Source organism: Anguilla rostrata, chromosome 1 (assembly GCF_018555375.3).
Source record: "Anguilla rostrata isolate EN2019 chromosome 1, ASM1855537v3, whole genome shotgun sequence".
NCBI lineage: Eukaryota > Metazoa > Chordata > Actinopteri > Anguilliformes > Anguillidae > Anguilla > Anguilla rostrata.
In genome coordinates, this window is record NC_057933.1 from 73,133,898 (window position 1) to 73,153,304 (window position 19,407).

At 54.7% G+C, this 19,407-nt stretch overlaps 1 protein-coding gene across 7 annotated transcripts in view; it reads left to right on the top strand.

Moving 5' to 3' along the window:
- Positions 1 to 19,407, top strand: part of lipeb (lipase, hormone-sensitive b) — a 29,869-nt gene that overhangs the window by 1,750 nt on the left and 8,712 nt on the right. For 2 of the 7 annotated variants that reach the window (XM_064299085.1, XM_064299121.1), the window contains exons 2-12: positions 2,262 to 2,312; positions 6,523 to 6,764; positions 7,648 to 7,932; positions 9,108 to 9,198; positions 9,420 to 9,446; positions 9,864 to 10,009; positions 11,498 to 11,683; positions 12,135 to 12,287; positions 17,115 to 17,259; positions 17,684 to 17,911; positions 18,384 to 18,530. In XM_064299085.1, the coding sequence (XP_064155155.1) occupies positions 2,262 to 2,312; positions 6,523 to 6,764; positions 7,648 to 7,932; positions 9,108 to 9,198; positions 9,420 to 9,446; positions 9,864 to 10,009; positions 11,498 to 11,683; positions 12,135 to 12,287; positions 17,115 to 17,259; positions 17,684 to 17,911; positions 18,384 to 18,530 (1,701 nt within the window). The remainder of the gene's footprint in view (positions 1 to 2,261; positions 2,313 to 6,522; positions 6,765 to 7,647; positions 7,933 to 9,107; positions 9,199 to 9,419; positions 9,447 to 9,863; positions 10,010 to 11,497; positions 11,684 to 12,134; positions 12,288 to 17,114; positions 17,260 to 17,683; positions 17,912 to 18,383; positions 18,531 to 19,407) is intronic. The other 5 variants (XM_064299095.1, XM_064299130.1, XM_064299104.1 and 2 more) reach the window with 3 other exon arrangements.

Here is a 19,407-nt window from a genome sequence, read left to right on the forward strand (position 1 = left end):
TTCTTTACATTTTGGTAGACATTTTTAAATGCAATCCATATTTTTCAAGTCATATTCTTCATGTTGACCATGTTTTTCAATGTGCAAAAGATGGCACAGCTTTGGAAAGTCAAGTTAATCTAGCCTATGTCCTGTCTGTTCGGTTCAGTATTGGAGGAAGTATAAGAGCAAGCGGACGCGAGATAAACTTACATAAAAAGAAATTTCAATCAGAACTTGACTGCACTGTCATATGCAACAAAGGCCTGTTTCTAAAGTAGCAAGTTTTATTTATGGTTTGTAGCATTCTTGTATCTTTAGCAAATCTGTATTTGGCTGAGTTAGCCTGCATCTTTTGAAGTCATTTATTTTTTTGTGTCAAAGGTTATACTCTCACTCACATGAAGTGCTTGTAAATCTGGTTACAAGGGTAACAGTTCAAGCAAAGTATGCACTTTATTTATTCTTCGTCTCTCTCTCCCTTGATGGTGCCTTTGTGATCAAATTCATTTGTTACAGCCTAATTGCAATTGTTCCCATTCTTCACATTTCTGAGTTCCAATATTTTCAGGGATGTATTTTTATGCCTGAATTTGTCTCCATGTTGCTTGACAATGTTTCCGGCAGTATATGGAAACTCACTGCAGCTGTTGGTGGTGATGTGGACGACTGGAATGAGGTTACATGCCATAGATCACGGCTGCTCAGCCTTGTTCCTGGAGTTCTGCTGTCGTGTAGGTTTTCATTTCAATGCTAATTTTGCACTCCTGATTCTACTAATCAGCAGCTCATTGAGATCTCCAGCTGTTGTATGAGCTGTGCTTTGTTAGGGCTGAAGTGAACCTACCGGACGGTAGACCTCCAGGAGCAGGGTTGGGCAGCCCTGCTGTGCTTGACTTGAATGCTGAAAGCGCTAGGCTAAGCCTTGGTTCGGATGAAATGATATTGTTATTGCGGATGGGAAAGAGCTGCTCTGCTGTGCAGGGTATAGACCCCCCATCCCCCAATACCGCTACCTGCCTGCCTGCCTGCCTGCCTGTCTGCCTGTCTGCCTGCCAGCCAGCCTGCCTGCCTGCCTGCCTGCCTGTCTGCCTGCCTGCCTGCCTGCCTGCCTGCCTGCCTGTCTGCCTGCCAGCCGGCCTGCCAGCCGGCCTGCCTGCCTACCTCCCTTTGGGTGTCAGACCGTATTGCTGTTCACTCTTGGTTTATGTGTTGTGATGATGCTAATGGATTGGTTGGTTTTCAGTGGCTCTGCTATCTGTGATCTCTCTTATCCCCGGTGTGATGTATTTTAAGAAGCTGTCTCCGGTGTGGAAATTCTCTTGTTAATGTAGCTCTGATGGAGCTGATCCCTGGGCACATGTGTGCATGCTGACTCTCTCTCACACACGCGCACGCGTGCGCATACATGCGCACTCATACACACACATGCACACACATGCGCATGCACGTACTGTACTCACATGGACCCACACACACGCTCACGCTCCTATTCTCACACCCACACACACGCTCACGCTCCTATTCTCACACCCACACACACACACACACGTGCGCACTTGTTCTCTCTGCGGTCTGTTGGCAGGTGAGGGAGCATGGCTTTCCATGTTTGGGGCTGTGCTTATGCCTCTTTGTCTGCGGGACGGGAACAGCCAATTGGGGTGAAGGTCGATGCAGCAGGTCGATCTGACACGGGCCACAGTGCTGACAGGAGCGGGGGCACTGGGCTGAGGGGGGGGTCTGTCAGCGCCTTACCACCGCTGTGTGTGAGAGCGAGTGTACATGTATATGTGCATGTGTACATGTGTTTGCGTGTTTACATGTATGTGAGTAAGTGCGAGAGTGAGCGTGTTTATATGTGTGTGTCTCTGTGGGTGTGCGTGTGTATGAGTGTGTGTGTGTGTGTGTGTGTGTGTGTGTGTGTGCGTGTGTGTGTGTATGTGTGTGCGCGCGCGTGTGCTTGTTTGCGCTGCTTGCTGGACCTGAGGGAGTTGCTGGTATGTGGGTGAAAATGGCATCGGAAGAGAAGGGGGTGAGCAGCAGACACAAGCAGGCCAAAGGAGATGCTCAGTGCTCGATTCTGCCATGAAAAGACAGCGGGCGGAGGGGTGGGAGGAGAGAGGGAGAGGGGGACAGCGGGGGGTGAGAGAGCGAGCGTTTGTTTTGGCTAAGAGTTGGAAAGTATCTTGGAGGAAGAGCGCGTGTGTCCAGTCACAAAATTCAGTCTCTCTGTCTTGCTCTCTTTCTTTCTCTCCTCCCTCACTGTCATTTGGTGACCATAGCTGTTGAGGACAAGAACAGAGAAGAGGACCCAGCCATGATTTCAGATGCCGGTAAAAAAACCCTTTAATTGTCATATTAGATAAAGTACTAATATTGTGCTGCTTCCTCACTACGACCTCCGCTCAGCTGTAAATAGAGGGGTGTTGTGTTAGCTGTGAAACGCACCTTATGGCTGTGTTTGTGTGTGACTCACGGGTGCGAGAGTGCTCTTAAGCCTCTGTTTGTAGTCGGCAGTGTGGGAGGCGCTGTCAGTAACAGGCTCTTCTGTGTTGGCGGTACTGCAGTGAGTGGGGGGGCTCTTGGATTTGCCCGGCGCCCTTGCCTGTTTCCAGCAGGGGATGTGGCGGTGGAGCTCGGAGCAGGACAGGCACGGAGGCGCTGTATGTTTTTGGGGTGTTCTCGGAGGGGTGGCGCGGGTCCCGCTGCTCCCCCCACCCCAGCCTACGGCGAGCAGCAGCCTTACCGACACGGGGGTGGAGGGGCTTTTTAGTGGCCTCTTTAAGCGGTGGGCGTCGTTTGCTGGTACCAACGATAAAACGATACTTTTAAGATGGTACCGTCACCAAACGGTGGCCGAACCGATGCAAACGACAACATTACGTCTTTTTTTTTATTCCAAGGCAAAGAAATTAAAGAATTTAATAGTTATATTTAATTGGGTAAATTATAGCCTACTTTATGCTTATAATTTATACGGTTTGGCTTTTTGGCATTTTGACAACGGTAGTTCAACGTTAGCTCAGCATGTGTGTCGTACAAGCGTAGCGGGGTGTTGGAATGCCTCTGATTGGGTGGGGTGGGATGGCACTGCCGTCAGGCCAGGTGAGTGATTGACAGGAGGGCGGTTCCTCTCCTGCCCTCGCGCTCCGCGATTCGCCGCTCCTAACCTTGACGGCCGCGTGTTGGCGTGGGCGATTTCCTGTCGCTAGTCCTCGAAGGCAGCAGGCACTGAAGTTGTGCGGAACACCCCGCGGTCATGCGTCGCCGTAGAGACGGTGTGACGGACAGATGTGCGGGGGAGTGGCGAGTGAAAGTGCGCTGCGGTGTACTTCTGTAAAAGTGCTTGCATCATGTTGATCTGGCCTGTAAGTGCATTACGCCGTGCGCTGTAGGTGACAGGTTCTCGTGGGCTTGCGCTGTTCTTGAGGCTCAGTATTGCAGCAATGGGCCCATTTCCCACAGGCTGCCCAGAGCTTAATTCTTGCAAAATAATCTCTTTGCAACATCCTCTCATCCATCACTGGCGCACAGCTGCAACCGTTACTGCGGTTACGCAATGAGCGCTCTGTTACGGACCGGTATCCTAATCGGGCTTAGCTGGGCGGGCGACACTGAGGTCCCACAGTGTGTCTCTCTCTCTCTCTTTCCCTCCCTCTCTCTCGCTCGCTCTCTCTCTCTCGCTCGCTCACTCGTTCTCACACACACACACACACACGCATTGCCCGCAGAGCAGGGCGTGAAGGTGTGTCGCCCCGTGTGTGTGCTGTGTGAGCCTGGGATCTGTGTTTGACAGGACCGAGTCTGTCGGTGTGGGTCAGTGTCTCAGTGTGTGTCTGAGTGTATGTCTCAGTGCAAGGTTAAATGAGGCGATCAGTCCCCTGCTCTGCTGCTGTGTCATACTGTCTTCTCTCAGTGCTGTGTGTGCTCCACCCCCCCTCCCCACCCTCCTCTCTGTCCCCTCTCAACCGCCCCCATTCTCTCTCCACCCTCCACCCTCCGCTCTCACTCTCTCTCTCCCCCTCAGTCAGGATTAAAGTGTGAAATGTAAAGCCTGCAACATTTGACCTTATTCCTGTGCACAGTCACAGGCAGTATTCTGCAGCGTCATGGTAGAGACATGCGCGCGCACACACACACTCTCTCGCTCACACACACACTCTCACACACACACACACTCTCTCTCTCTCGCTCACACACACACACACACACACACATACACTTAATTTTTTACTTTCATTCTCAATTGGACCACCAATGAATCCTAGTTACGATTTAGAGCCACTGAAATGAGACGGCACACTAGAGAGCCTGAACCAGTCTAAACCAGTCTAATCGCTTCACTCAGAACGTTGATGGGAGAGAATTATCCATGTGAAAGTGTCTGTTCCCTGTCTACACTGACAGCTCGCAGGCTCTTAAACTGCAGAACAGACACTGACAGATGGGCTGTTACTGTGACGGACAGACACAAAGACAAACGGACACTGGCACCGCCTCACCCCCCTGTCTCCCGCTAACTATAGACACTGGACCCGTGACTGGGGGGTGTGGGGGGGCGGGGCGGCGGGGGGGGGGGGTGGAAAGGAGGGACAAGGCGTGTGGGGTGCAGAAGAAGGACAAGTCTAGAATAGTAGGGAGGAGAGAAAGGGTCGGAGTAAAAATAAAAAGTGTAAAAGAAGATGAGGAAAGGGAAAAAGAGGGAGGGAAAGAATGGAGATGAGACTCTGGGGAAAGAGGTGGGAATTTAGAGGAAAGGGGACAGGCGGGGGGGGGGGAGAGGATGGGCAAAAATCAGTGTGATTACAAAACAAAGGTCATGTTACAACAATTGCTTTATTAATATTGTAACATTTAAAATGTAGAGACTTTAGCCCAGTGTCGTCTTTAACTCAACTTCTTGATTATTTTGTCTGCTTTGTGTCTGAAGTACTGCGTGTACCACAGGACTGGCTCTTGACTATTAGAGGCCTGAGGTAAAACTGTGGGGCTGTGCAGGCTTTGTGAGTCCCGATGGTGGCGCTGTAGAACCGGCTCTGACATGACCGATGTCAAATGTTTAGGAGTCTCTCTGAGGATGCTGGGACGCCGTGGCGGTTTCGCTACGTGGGTCTGCCCCCGCGCGCTTCGCTCCTGTAACGAGCCTGACTTCCGTTGGCGGGGTCTGGGTTTTTTAACGGGCTCGTTCAGCTGGTAGTGCCGCACCGGGACGAGCTCGGCCCGCCTCCGTTTTCTGGACTCCTCGGGCGACCCGTCCCGGGATTGGGCCTCCGCCTTTACCGCTCAGGTCAGGTGACGTGAAGGCGCTGTACCGCGAGGGTCCGCGAGCGTCGCCCTCGCAGCGCAGGCAGCTGCCGGGAACTGGAGCTGGGAAGGCCCGGCTACTGCCTCTGTCCGGTCCGGTGTGCGTTCCTGGGAAACCCAACACCGCTTTCTGGTGTCCCGTTACACGGCAGAGAGTAGTCAATACACCCGCCCCCACCCCTCGCCGTAATACTACCCCCCCCCCGCTCAGTCACGCTCAGGTTTTGGAAACCTGGGTCTCGTGCTGCCGCCGATGGCACTGTGCCTCTCCTGGGACTGCGCGGCGTTGCCGTTAGCTCCCCCCGCGGCTCCGCTCCGCTCGCGCCCCCGACTCTCCCGGGCCTCGCCCCTCTGGGTCCCTGAGGGCCCCCCGAAACGCCTGCTCTGCGCCGAGCGGCGAGCTCCGCTCCGTCACAGCTCTCTGCACAGCCTGCTCGGGGCACAGCGGTTCGATTCGCCTCTCTGTTCGCCTCTCTGTTCGCCTCTCTGTTCGCCTCTCTGTTCGCCTCCACTGTTTGTTGTCCACGAGGGCTTTGACGCACAATGCGTTTCTGTGCTGCTCTCAAAAAAAAAAAAAAACACAGCCGGTAGGTTTGTGTTTCCCCCCAAAAACAACGGCACTCCAGAGCGTTCTGCCTTGTGCGCGCTCACAAGAGACCCGGTATTGTTTCCCTGACGGTAATCTGATTTTTGCCTCTTAAGTGGTTTATCAGCTTGATGTAGCCTGAATACCAGGATTCGGAGTCTGGCTAGCGCTAGCCTCTGAGGCTAAACTGCAGTTTACCGTGCATACGTTGCTGCTGTTCGCTGTGTGACTTCCCTGGGGTTTCCACTGGGCGGGAGTGGATCGCTATGGAAATGTGTGTCCATAGGAACTGTGCAGACGTGGGGGGGAAACTGTGTAGCCGTGGGGGGCGACTGCTCAGACGTGGGGGGAATCTGAGTAGCCGTGGGGGGAAACTGTGTAGCCGTGGGGGGAAACTGTGTAGCCGTGGGGGGCGACTGCTCAGACGTGGTGCTCTGAGGTGCTCCAGAACAGGCCCTGCTCTTCACTCAGTCCCTTAACTGGTCCCCTTGTGCACTTCCTTAGCTGGCTCCCTCATTCTCAGGCTCACAGGCTGCGTGTGTGAGACTCCTTGGCATCAGAGCTTCCTGTTTGTGTGAGCCCTGCAGTGGCTCAGTGTGCTTGCATCCGGAGGGTGGAGTGCGCTGATCCCCGCCCTCTCCCCTGTCCGTCAGTGATGGACAACAAGGCGGTGTTCACGGCCCTGTACGACGTCTGCGAGGAGAACGCCGCCTTCTTCTCCGGGGGCCGCAAGGGCCCGCAGGGCGACGCCGCCCGCCGCCTGGTGGAGGCCATGACGCTCATCCAGGACCACGCCCGCAGCCTGGAGCCCGTCGTCTCCGGCTTGGCCGCCGTCTACCACCACTTCGACTTCGAGCCGCAGATCCCCGCCAACGGCTACCGCTCCCTCGTCAAGGTACGCTCCGCCCCTGTGTGTGTTTGCCCCGCCCCTGTGTGTGTTTGCCCCGCCCCTGTGTGTATTTGCCCCACCCCTGTGTGTGTTTGCCCCGCCCCTGTGTGTATTTGCCCCGCCCCTGTGTGTGTTTGCCCCGCCCTCTGTGTATTTGCCTCACCCCTGTGTGTATTTTCCCTGCCTCTGTATGTATTTGCCCCACCCTGTGTGTATTTGCCCTGCCTCTGTATGTATTTGCCCCACCCTGTGTGTATTTGCCCCACCCATGTGTGTATTTTCCCCACCGCTGTGTGTATTTGCTCCACCCTGTGTGTATTTGTAACGCCCCCTGTGTGTATTTGCTTCACCCCTGGGTGTATTTGCCCCACCTCTGTGTGTATTTGCTCCACCCCGTGTGTATTTGCTCCACCCCTGTGTGTATTTGCCTTGCCCCTGTGTGTATTTGCTCCACCCCTGTGTGTATTTGCCTTGCCCCTGTGTGTATTTGCTCCACCCCTGTGTGTATTTGCCTTGCCCCCCCGTGTGTTGTGACCCCCACACCGCTGCCATTTGTCCCACTTAAAGAGGACGCGAGTCCTTTAGAGCAACGCTGTGTCTGTGTGCGATTAATCAGCCTGTCCCTCGGGGCCCGTCCCTGCGAGAGTGTGTTAGCGCGTCTGTGTGTGCTGTTCAATAAACTCTGTCCATAAATCCTCCCCCAGTCTGGCTCTTCTCCCCCCCCCCCCCCCCCCTTCCTGCTCGGCCTTTGTGTCGCGTGCTGTCTTCCTCCTATGAGTAATGGGCTGAGAAACGCTGCTCTTTTACAGAGCAGCCCTCCCTAAACCCCCCCCCCCCCCCCCACCCCCCCTGCTCCTCTGATCTCCCGGTCCGCTCCTCCCCTCCCCAGGTGGTGCGCTGCTGCCTTCTCCACATCATCCACAAGGGGCGCTACATCGCCTCCAGCCGGCGCAGCATCTTCTTCCGGGCGGCGCACAACGCGGGCGAGATGGAGGCGTACTGCAGCGCCCTGTGCCAGCTGCGCGCGCTGCTCTACCTGGCGCAGCGGCTGCTGCACGACAACAGCCACGGCAACCTGTTCTTCCAGGAGGAGAGCGGGCTGAGCCGCAGCTTCGTGCGCGAGTACGCCTCCATGCACAAGGGCTGCTTCTACGGCCGCTGCCTGGGCTTCCAGGTGAGCCCCGGCCCCGCCCCCACGCCTAGGCCCCGCCCCCCCAGCCCTTCCCCCCAGGGCCTGATGCCTGAGCCCTCCCCCAGGGTCCTGATGCCTGAGCCTTGCCCCCCCAGGCCTTGCCCCCCTCACCACCCCCCCAAACCCTAAACCCTGCCTGCTCAGGCTCATTCCAGCTAACGCAGAATGTTCCCACAGCGTTACTGGAATGTTTTTTCAATGCTATATGCCATTGGCACTACTTGGCAACAACATTGTGAGAATGTTTTCTGTTAGCTGGGGTAGTACCATATGATCCTGAACATGGAGGCCTGTTCCTCCCTGACAACTATGCAACCCCCCCCCCCCCCCCAAACCAAGAGCAAGAGAACTTGGGTTCAAGTTGCCACACCCTCGCCAAAATAAGTCGTCAAACCCCGAGTGACTCATTAGCCAGTTACTCCCTGTTTTGAAACACTCTGGGAAGGGCTGTTTTTCAGATTGATCATATCCTTTGTTGGTTCCGGTATTACATTACATTACATTACAGGCATTTGGCAGACGCTCTTATCCAGAGCGACGTACAACAAAGTGTATAGTTCGATATGGCTTGAATCACAGCTTCCAATTGGAGCCACGCCTGCGTGATTCGTCCAGAGAAGCGCCTGACCGTTGGTTTGTTAGCAAAGCAGATCCCTGGGAGTTTGGAGGTCTCATCAGCCTGGTCAGGCTTGTGGTACCTTATTGCAAGTGTGGCTAGATGGTCACTAACATCCAGGACACACAACCCCACAAAAAACATACCATAGAACAAATTGAAGTGGCCGTGCTATGACCAAGACCTTGGGTGCATTGGATTGGTGAAACCAATTAACAATGAGGCTGATGGGAGTTGAGGTCCAGAACTTGTCAGACACACTTCATAAATGCCATGGTCTGGACTACACAACCACTCAGTCAGGATTCCCTGAAACAGAATGAAATGAGATGCCCCATTTGAGGGTCGGTTTTGTTCAGGGCTCTCTCTATTACTGGCTATGGGCATCTTTGCCAAGTGGGCATCCACCTTTATAAGCGTACGCAGTGCGTGTTTACCGTGTTTGTTATAACCTGGTCTTTATTCAGTGTAGGGCTGCTGGATTTGAATTCCTCACTTGTCTCTCTCTCTCTCTCTCTCTCTCCCTCTCCCCCTCCCCCAGTTTACTCCAGCTATCCGTCCGTTCCTGCAGACCATTGCCATCGGCCTGGTCTCGTTCGGGGAGAACTACAGGAGGCACCAGTCTGGAATAGGTCAGCCTGCCCCCGTCACACCTGCCACACCTGCCACACTGACCTGCGCCTCAGACTGTACAGACCGGTCCGTCAGGTCTGTCTGTCAGCCACTGACGCACTGAGATTTACAGCCACTCATTCGCAACCAGTGGAGACACTTCAGTACTGGCTGTAGGCACAGATTTTGCACACTCACGGGCATTCTAACCCTGTGTCTTGTGCTCCATGCTGCACCCCAGTGGAGGCAGAAGGTATTGCGCAGTACGGTGAGTCTGCACTTGCACACCTTCTCTGATGCTCCTCTTCAGCCCCTGAAGAGCAGTGTCAGAGAAGCGTCGTCACCGCAGAACGTTCTGTCCTCCTTTTGTGTCTCCTCCGTGGCGTAGGGACCCGATAGCCTGTAGTAGCTATGAACCAGCTCCCAGCTGGCCCCGCCCACCGCAGGAGACGCAGCTGCCTGCTGAATGTTCCTCGGTTTCGCGTGTCGTCCCCTCTGACTCCCCACCTCCTCTTCTCTCCCTCCCCCTGTGTTGCTGTCTCAGTGGGGTGTCGTACCGCCGTGGTGACGTGCTAGTGTCCAGTCTCTCACTCCCTGTCCCCCCCTCCCCCACTCCGTTTTCTCTTTCTTCCTTCCCTCTTTCTTCTCTCCCCCCCCCTTCCCGACTCCGCCTCTTTCCCGACAGGAATGGCCGCCAGCTCCTTCTTCACGTCTGGCAAGTACGCCATCGACCCCGAGCTGCGGGGGGCGGAGTTTGAGCGCATCACTCAGAACCTGGACGTGCACTTCTGGAAGACCTTCTGGAACATCACGGAAACGGAGGTGCTGTCGGTAAGACGGGGCGGGGCAGGGCGGGGCGGGGCGGGACGGGGGGGGGGGCTGTGTGTGCATGGGCGTTTTTAAACTCCCCGCCTGCCATCTGCAGTGTCAGTGTTCATTAAACAACTCTGCTTGAAGCTTTAAATTGGACAATACACTCGCTTTCTTTTCTCTTTAATCAAATCAAATCACATCAGATCTAATCAAGCAAACTGGCATAACAACTGACAGGACATACCACAGAATCACGGGTGGATGGGTGATGCCTTTATTTAACCAGGGAAGCCACGAAAGGCTGATCATGTAAAATCATTTATTGTAGGCATCAGGCAAAATATCATCGTATTAAATTTCACTCGAAACAGTGGTGCTTTGAAACATGTCCCTGTGTTGTGTATCGTGAAATGAAATTACAGTAGACTCTGACATAACCGCCTCCCACGCAAATTAACTACCAGATTATGCCTCGTTTAAATGGTAATTACTCAGTGAGATCGGCAGCCTGGTGAAGTGACAGCCTTTATGCGACTGCAGTACACTGACGGTACGTCCATACTGGTGCTTTTGGTGCAAGCTGGTACTACTGGACCACCTCTGCCTCCCTACATTACATTACAGGCATTTAGCAGACGCTCTTATCCAGAGCGACTTACACAACTTTTACATAGCATTTTACATTGTATCCAATGCTGGATATATACTGAAGCAATGCAGGTTAAGTACCTTGCTCAAGGGTACAACGGCAGTGTCCTTACCCGGGAATCGAACCTGCGACCTTTCGGTTACAAGCCCAGTTCCTTACCCACTGTGCTACACTCCGTCCCTCCGTCCCCACTCCGTACATGATTGCCTTTGTTCACCATGCTATGAAAATAAGAAAAAAAAACAGGAACAAAACAGTTGAATGAATTCAGTTTTGCATATTAACATTCTTAAATTGTGTTTCCTGCCATGGGTATTTGAATATTTATGGGTTTATTCGACCTTTCACGTGTCTGCTTCCCTCTGAAGGGCACTGTTCGGGTTTGTGAGAATTTACCGAACCTCGTAGCTGAGATTACAATTGTCTCGTACAAGCTGTTGATTTGATTTTGTAGCTTATTTTACTAGGCCACGCATGTTAAACCCTGATGGTAGTTAAACCAAGGCCTTAAAAGTTGCTGACATAATGGAGTATAATTTATGTGTAACGACCAAAATCATTGCATCAGGACTGTAAAATGAACTTTATATCTTATTTTTGTTTCAAAAGCATCTTTGGTATATGGCAGTTACTTTAATGTATTTTGAATTGTATTTCTAATGTTAAGTGAATAGGAAAACATTTAGCGATGCAACATATGCATGTTTTGTTAACGTATCAGTGTGTGATTGTCATACAGAGAACCCTGTATCAGGATAGGAGATTTATTTTGGGGAGAGTATTATCTCATGGCTTTATAATGGGATGCATGTTACTGCTTCTCTCCTCCTGAGTCTCACTCTCTCCACCCCCCCCAGAGCCTGGCCAGCATGACGTCTACCCAGGTGAAGGTGAACCGCGCCCTGTCCGTGCCCCCCGTGCCCTTTGACCTCCCGCTGGCCTCAGACCCCCAGCTGACTGTGACCGTGGCTCCGCCCACCGCCCACTATGGCCCCGCCCCCATCCAGATGCGTCTGATCTCCCATGAGCTGCGTGAAGGACAGGTACCTCTCTCTTTCTCTCCCCCTCCTTTTGTCTGTCTCTCTCCCATTTTTTCTCTTTCCCTCTCTCTCCCTCCCTCCCTCCCTCTCTATACCTCTCACCCCCCTCTGTCTCTCTACCTCTCTGCAGGTCTCTGTGGCTGTAATGCCACACACACACACACACGTGCGCACACACGCACAAGCACAAGCACACACACACACACACACACACACTCACACACACACAGATGAGAGTGGGTCAGCCGTAATGATGCCATACAGCTGGCCCAGGTGTGTTTATCCTCTGTCAGTGTGCTGATAAAATGGTTTGGCCTTCGCTGTTCCCGCTCCCGTGTGAATCCCAGCGACAGGGCTGAGAATCGCCTTGGTCATCGTTTCAGTGAGAAGCGCACTTTAAATATCCCACTGAGCTGAGCTGCAGCGCTAACCCTTCTCTCCCTGCTCTCTCCAGGACAGCGAGGAGCTGCTGGCCATGGCCCGGGCGGAGGGGGCCCCCCTGTCCCTGTCCCTGGGGCTGAAGAGCAGGCGCGGCCCCCGCTCCCCCTGGCTCCTGGTGCACTTCCACGGGGGCGGATTCGTGGCCCAGACGTCCAAATCGCACGAGGTACCGGGGCCCGGAAGCCGCACCACTCAGGGGTGGGGGACGGGACGGGACGGGACGGGGGGTCTGCTGTTGAGTAGGAGGCCCGGGGGGGGGGGGGGGCTGCTGTTGTGTAGGAGGGCCGGGGGGGGGCTGCTGTTAGGTAGGAGGGCCGGGGGGGGCTGCTGTTGTGTAGGAGGGCCGGGGGGGGCTGCTGTTGTGTAGGAGGGCCGGGGGGGGCTGCTGTTAGGTAGGAGGGCCGGGGGGGGGCTGCTGTTAGGTAGGAGGGCCGGGGGGGGGCTGCTGTTAGGTAGGAGGGCCGGGGGGGGGCTGCTGTTGAGTAGGAGGCCCGGGGGGCGGGGGGGGGCTGCTGTTAGGTAGGAGGGCCGGGGGGGGCTGCTGTTAGGTAGGAGGGCCGGGGGGGCTGCTGTTAGGTAGGAGGGCCGGGGGGGCTGCTGTTAGGTAGGAGGGCCGGGGGGGGGCTGCTGTTAGGTAGGAGGGCCGGGGGGGGGCTGCTGTTGTGTAGGAGGGCCGGGGGGGGCTGCTGTTGTGTAGGAGGGCCGGGGGGGGCTGCTGTTAGGTAGGAGGGCCGGGGGGGGCTGCTGTTAGGTAGGAGGGCCGGGGGGGGGCTGCTGTTGAGTAGGAGGCCCGGGGGGCGGGGGGGGCTGCTGTTGTGTAGGAGGGCCGGGGGGGGGCTGCTGTTAGGTAGGAGGGCCGGGGGGGCTGCTGTTAGGTAGGAGGGCCGGGGGGGGTGCTGCTGTAGGAGGGCCGGGGGGGGCTGCTGTTAGGTAGGAGGGCCGGGGGGGGCTGCTGTTAGGTAGGAGGGCCGGGGGGGGCTGCTGTTGGGTAGGAGGCCCGGGGGGGGGGGCTGCTGTGAGGTAGGAGGGCCGAGGGGACTCAGACGCGGTCCTGCCTGACTCAGCACAGGCAGCCCTGCAGTGATGCTTTCATAATGGCCCTGTCGCCACGGCGCCATGCGGCGCAGTGAGAGATGGGCTCTGCGGAGGAGCAGGCGGTCCTGCGCGCCGCGTAATCGCGGGTGTCGAGCGCGGAGCGGATCCGTCTCCGGACCGTGCGCCCGTCGGCGTGATGAGACGTTCACCCGCCGCAGCAGGGTGCTGCCGGGGATTACTCAGCGCTCGGGCTTCCCTTTCGCTCGGCTCCGTTTGTCACTCCGGAGGCTTCCGCACGCGCGCCGCCAAACACAAGCGCTCCAATCGACAGCCCCCGTAACCGCCGGCGACGCGCGGCGACGAGCATCGAGCCTCGACCGAGCGTGCCGCGCCACAGCTGGGGAGGGACTCGGGGCGACGCTCCGATTCAGCGTCTGTGAGACCCCCGCAGGGCCCGAGCATCAGCGCATTCAGCCCGCAACTCTGAATCCAGTGCCCAAGCAACTCTGAATCCAGTGCCCAAGCAACTCTGAATCCAGTGCCCAAGCAACTCTGAATCCAGTGCCCAAGCAACTCTGAATCCAGTGCCCAAGCAACTCTGAATCCAGTGCCCAAGCAACTCTGAATCCAGTGCCCAAGCAACTCTGAATCCAGTCCCCAAGCGACTCTGAATCCAGTCCCCAAGCGACTCTGAATCCAGTCCCCAAGCGACTCTGAATCCAGTCCCCAAGCGACTCTGAATCAAATCCCAAGCGACTCTGAATCCAGTCCCCAAGCGACTCTGAATCAAATCCCCAAGCAACTCTGAATCCAGTCCCCAAGCAACTCTGAATCCAGTCCCCAAGCAACTCTGAATCCAGTCCCCAAGCGACTCTGAATCCAGTCCCCAAGCAACTCTGAATCCAGTCCCCAAGCAACTCTGAATCCAGTTCCCAAAGAACTCTGAATCCAGTCCCCAAGCAACTCTGAATCCAGTGCCCAAGCAACTCTGAATCCAGTTCCCAAAGAACTCTGAATCCAGTCCCCAAGCAACTCTGAATCCAGTCCTCTAGCAACTCTGAATCCAGTCCTCTAGCAACTCTGAATCCAGTCCCCATGCAACTCTGAATCCAGTCCCCAAGCAACTCGGAATCCAATCCCCAAGCAACTCTGAATCCAGTCCCCAAGCAACTCTGAATCCAATCCCCAAGCAACTCTGAATCCAGTCCTCTAGCAACTCTGAATCCAGTCCCCAAACAACTATCAATCCAATTATCCAACGATGAGTGCATCCATTCCCTAGGCAACACTTATGCGACATTGCCTCAAATCCTTGAGTGGCACTGTATCAAATCCTAGAGCAACATCCCATCGAGTCCTTACACGACACTGCATCAGATCCAAGAGTGGCCCTGTATCAAATCCCTGAGTGACACTTCATTGAATCCTAGAGCCACAGCACATTGAATCCATAAGCAACACCAAATCAATTCGTGAAAGATTCCCCATGCATATTGTTTAAAAAGCAGCATCCACTAAAGGGTGTGTGAATGGAATCCAACGGAAGACAAATAAACAGGGAACCGTATGAGAACGTAATTCAGTACGGTGCTATTAAATTTCAAATTGTGAAGAGCAGTTTTTACAGAGGCAATTTCACAAAGGCACTTAACAGTGGAAGTACAAAAGAAAAGTGGGCGAGAAACCAGACCTGAAACCGAAAAAAGCAAGCAAATGAGCTTTAAAAAAAAAAAAAAACCCCCAAAAAAAACTTGGTGGCGAGGAAAAAAACTCCCCAATGAAAATAAACCTCAAGAGAAACCTGACAACAGGGGGGGGAGGGGCATTACTGCTGGCTGGCCTGCTGCGGTAAAATGTCTGATGTCAGGAAGAGAGCATGTAGAGGGCTGCCTTTCAGCCTACAGGAAGAGAGCATGTAGAGGGCTGCCTTTCAGCCTACAGGAAGAGAGCATGTAGAGGGCTGCCTTTCAGCCTACAGGAAGAGAGCATGTAGAGGGCTGCCTTTCAGCCTACAGGAAGAGAGCATGTAGAGGGCTGCCTTTCAGCCTACAGGAAGAGAGCATGTAGAGGGCTGCCTTTCAGCCTACAGGAAGAGAGCATGTAGAGGGCTGCCTTTCAGCCTACAGGAAGAGAGCATGTAGAGGGCTGCCTTTCAGCCTACAGGAAGAGAGCATGTAGAGGGCTGCCTTTCAGCCTACAGGAAGAGAGCATGTAGAGGGCTGCCTTTCAGCCTACAGGAAGAGAGCATGTAGAGGGCTGCCTTTCAGCCTACAGGAAGAGAGCATGTAGAGGGCTGCCTTTCAGCCTACAGGAAGAGAGCATGTCGAGGGCTGCCTTTCAGCCTACAGGAAGAGCGCATGTAGAGGGCTGCCTTTCAGCCTACAGGAAGAGAGCATGTCGAGGGCTGCCTTTCAGCCTACAGGAAGAGAGCATGTAGAGGGCTGCCTTTTAGCCTACAGGAAGAGAGCATGTAGAGGGCTGCCTTTCAGCCTACAGGAAGAGAGCATGTAGAGGGCTGCCTTTCAGCCTGCAGGAAGAGAGCATGTAGAGGGCTGCCTTTCAGCCTACAGGAAGAGAGCATGTAGAGGGCTGCCTTTCAGCCTACAGGAAGAGAGCATGTAGAGGGCTGCCTTTCAGCCTACAGGAAGAGAGCATGTAGAGGGCTGCCTTTCAGCCTACAGGAAGAGAGCATGTAGAGGGCTGCCTTTCAGCCTACAGGAAGAGAGCATGTAGAGGGCTGCCTTTCAGCCTACAGGAAGAGAGCATGTAGAGGGCTGCCTTTCAGCCTACAGGAAGAGAGCATGTAGAGGGCTGCCTTTCAGCCTACAGGAAGAGAGCATGTAGAGGGCTGCCTTTCAGCCTACAGGAAGAGAGCATGTAGAGCGCTGCCTTTCAGCCTACAGGAAGAGAGCATGTAGAGGGCTGCCTTTCAGCCTACAGGAAGAGAGCATGTAGAGGGCTGCCTTTCAGCCTACAGGAAGAGAGCATGTAGAGCGCTGCCTTTCAGCCTACAGGAAGAGAGCATGTAGAGGGCTGCCTTTCAGCCTACAGGAAGAGAGCATGTAGAGCGCTGCCTTTCAGCCTACAGGAAGAGAGCATGTAGAGGGCTGCCTTTCAGCCTACAGGAAGAGAGCATGTAGAGGGCTGCCTTTCAGCCTACAGGAAGAGAGCATGTAGAGGGCTGCCTTTCAGCCTACAGGAAGAGAGCATGTAGAGGGCTGCCTTTCAGCCTACAGGAAGAGAGCATGTAGAGGGCTGCCTTTCAGCCTGCAGGAAGAGAGCATGTAGAGGGCTGCCTTTCAGCCTACAGGAAGAGAGCATGTAGAGGGCTGCCTTTCAGCCTACAGGAAGAGAGCATGTAGAGGGCTGCCTTTCAACCTACAGGAAGAGAGCATGTAGAGGGCTGCCTTTCAGCCTACAGGAAGAGAGCATGTAGAGGGCTGCCTTTCAACCTACAGGAAGAGAGCATGTAGAGGGCTGCCTTTCAGCCTACAGGAAGAGAGCATGTAGAGGGCTGCCTTTCAGCCTACAGGAAGAGAGCATGTAGTCCGTTCAGGGCTGCATTTTAGCCTACAGGAAGAGAGCATGTAGTCCGTTCAGGGCTGCATTTTAGCCTACAGGAAGAGAGCATGTAGAGGGCTGCCTTTCAGCCTACAGGAAGAGAGCATGTAGAGGGCTGCCTTTCAGCCTACAGGAAGAGAGCATGTAGTCCGTTCAGGGCTGCCTTTCAGCCTACAGGAAGAGAGCATGTAGAGGGCTGCCTTTCAGCCTACAGGAAGAGAGCATGTAGAGGGCTGCCTTTCAGCCTACAGGAAGAGAGCATGTAGAGGGCTGCCTTTCAGCCTACAGGAAGAGAGCATGTAGAGGGCTGCCTTTCAGCCTACAGGAAGAGCGCGTTTTTGGAGTGTGAGGCTGTCGTGTGAACCCGTTTTCCCTGTCCCTCCCGCTCTGTTCTCAGCCCTACCTGAAGAGCTGGTCCCAGGACCTGGGCGTGCCCATCCTGTCGGTGGACTACTCCCTGGCCCCGGAGGCCCCGTTCCCGCGGGCCCTGGAGGAGTGCTTCTACGCCTACTGCTGGGCCCTGAAGAACTGCCACCTGCTGGGTGAGTGTGCCTGTGCCCCGCCCCCCCCGGGGCCCCTCCCACCATGGCGGGCTGAGGAAGGCCGCTTCCTGTTCACAGCAGTCTGAGCCGGTCCGGGTTTTACCGGATGCCAGCCTCCTTGCTGGAAGCCGCCTGCTGGCGGGTTTGACTCACAGCTTTAACCTGCGTCTGCTCAGGCCAGTGGCTCAAACTGCTGTGCACTACCAGTGCTGTTTTTTCAGTGCTTAGAAATAACTCACTTGTTTCTTTCTCTTTCTTTCCCACCATATCTCTCTCTGCGTGTCTGTTTGTCATTCTCTTTCTATTCCTGCTTCTCTCTCTTTCCCTCTGTCCCTGCTCCTCTCCCTCTCTCTCTCCCCCCTCTCTCCCTCCCTTCCCCCTCTCTCTCTCTGTCTCTCTCTCCCCCCTCCCCCTCCCCCCCCAGGCTGGACGGGCGAGCGGGTGTGTCTGGGCGGAGACAGCGCCGGGGGGAACCTGTGCCTGACGGTGTCCATGCGGGCGGCCTCCCAGGGCGTGCGCATGCCCGACGGCATCATGGCGGCCTACCCCGCCACCCTGCTGACGGCCTACGCCTCGCCGTCGCGCCTGCTCACGCTCATGGACCCGCTGCTGCCCCTCAGCGTGCTCTCCCGCTGCCTCAGCGCCTACGCCGGTGAGGGACACTGTGACGGGGGAGGAGGCCGACTCGCTCGGCTCTGTGTCGTAGCATGAGTTGGGATTTATGTGCTCCCCCCCTCTCAAGTTGGGACGCTACTTTTAAAATGGTAGCGGTGCCTAAACAATGCCCGAACCAGTCCTTTCTTTAAAACAAGGAGTAAACGAGGACATTAGAGAGTGTCTTTTTTATTGCAAAGGCGGATAAATTTGGAACAGATGTTTCCAGAAATTAATTATTGAGTTGGCAGAGAAATTGTGGCTCATGTGCATCGGTACGTCCACATCTCTACCTGCCGAGTGTCAGCTTTTTTCTCTCTGGTGACCGAGTAATAGCTAATAACTATATATTTTATAAAAAGGCATTTAAGTTCATCACACTGATGTTAATGTTATTCATGCATTGCTGTTGAAGAGGTCATGTTCGGGAGGTATGGTGGTGCAGTGTTTTTGGGGTGTTTGCTCCTCAGGTACGGAGCCCCTGGTGGAGAAGCAGGTGGAGAAGGTGAGCACGCTCAGCATGGTGAGGAGAGACACCGCCCTGCTGCTCCGGGACTTCAGACAGGGGGCCGCCAACTGGATCAACTCCCTGCTGGACCCCAACCGAGCCACCGCTGGTACTGCCTGCGTGTGTGTGTGTGTGTGTGTGAGAGAGAGAGAGTGTGTGTGTGTTTGTGTGAGAGAGAGTGTGTGTGTGTGTGTGAGAGAGTGTGTGTGTGTGTGTGTGTGTGTGTGTGTGAGAGAGAGAGTGTGTGTGTGTGTGTGTGTGTGTGTGTGTGTGTGTGAGAGAGAGTGTGTGTGTGTCTGAGATAGAGAGTGTGTGTGTGTGTGTGTGTGTTGTGTGTGTGGAGAAGAGAGAGAGAGAGTGTGTGTGTGTGAGAGAGTGTGTGTGTGTGTGTGAGAGAGTGTGTGTGTGAGTGTGTATGTGTGTGAGAGAGTGTGTGTATGTGTGTGAGTGTGAGAGAGAGAGAGAGTGTGTGTGTGTGTGAGTGTATGTGTGTGAGTGTGAGAGAGAGTGAGTGTGTGAGAGAGAGTGTGTGTGTGTGTGAGTGTATGTGTGTGAGTGTGAGAGAGTGTGTGAGTGTGAGAGAGAGAGTGTGTGTGTGTGTGTTTGAGTGTGTAGGTGTGAGTGTGTGCATGCGAGCATGTGAGTGCGTGAGTGTGAGAGAGAGTGTGTGTATGTGTATGAGTGAGTGCGTGAGTGAGTGTGCACGTGAGTGTGTGTGTGTGTGTGTGTGTGAGAGAGAGAATGTGTGTGTGTGTGTGCATGTGAGTGTGTGTGTGTGTGTGTGTGTGTGTGTGTGTGAGAGAGAGAGAGAGTGCGAGTGAGTGAGTGCTTGTGTGAGTGTGCATGTGTGTGTGTGTGTGTGTGAGAGAGATAGTGAGTGCGAGTGAGTGAGTGCGTGTGTGAGAATGTAGGTGCCAGCTGGTAACTGTTCTTTCTGGAGTGCAGTGTTTGCATTGGGCTTTAGAGTGCTGTGCCGCCTGGCTCGT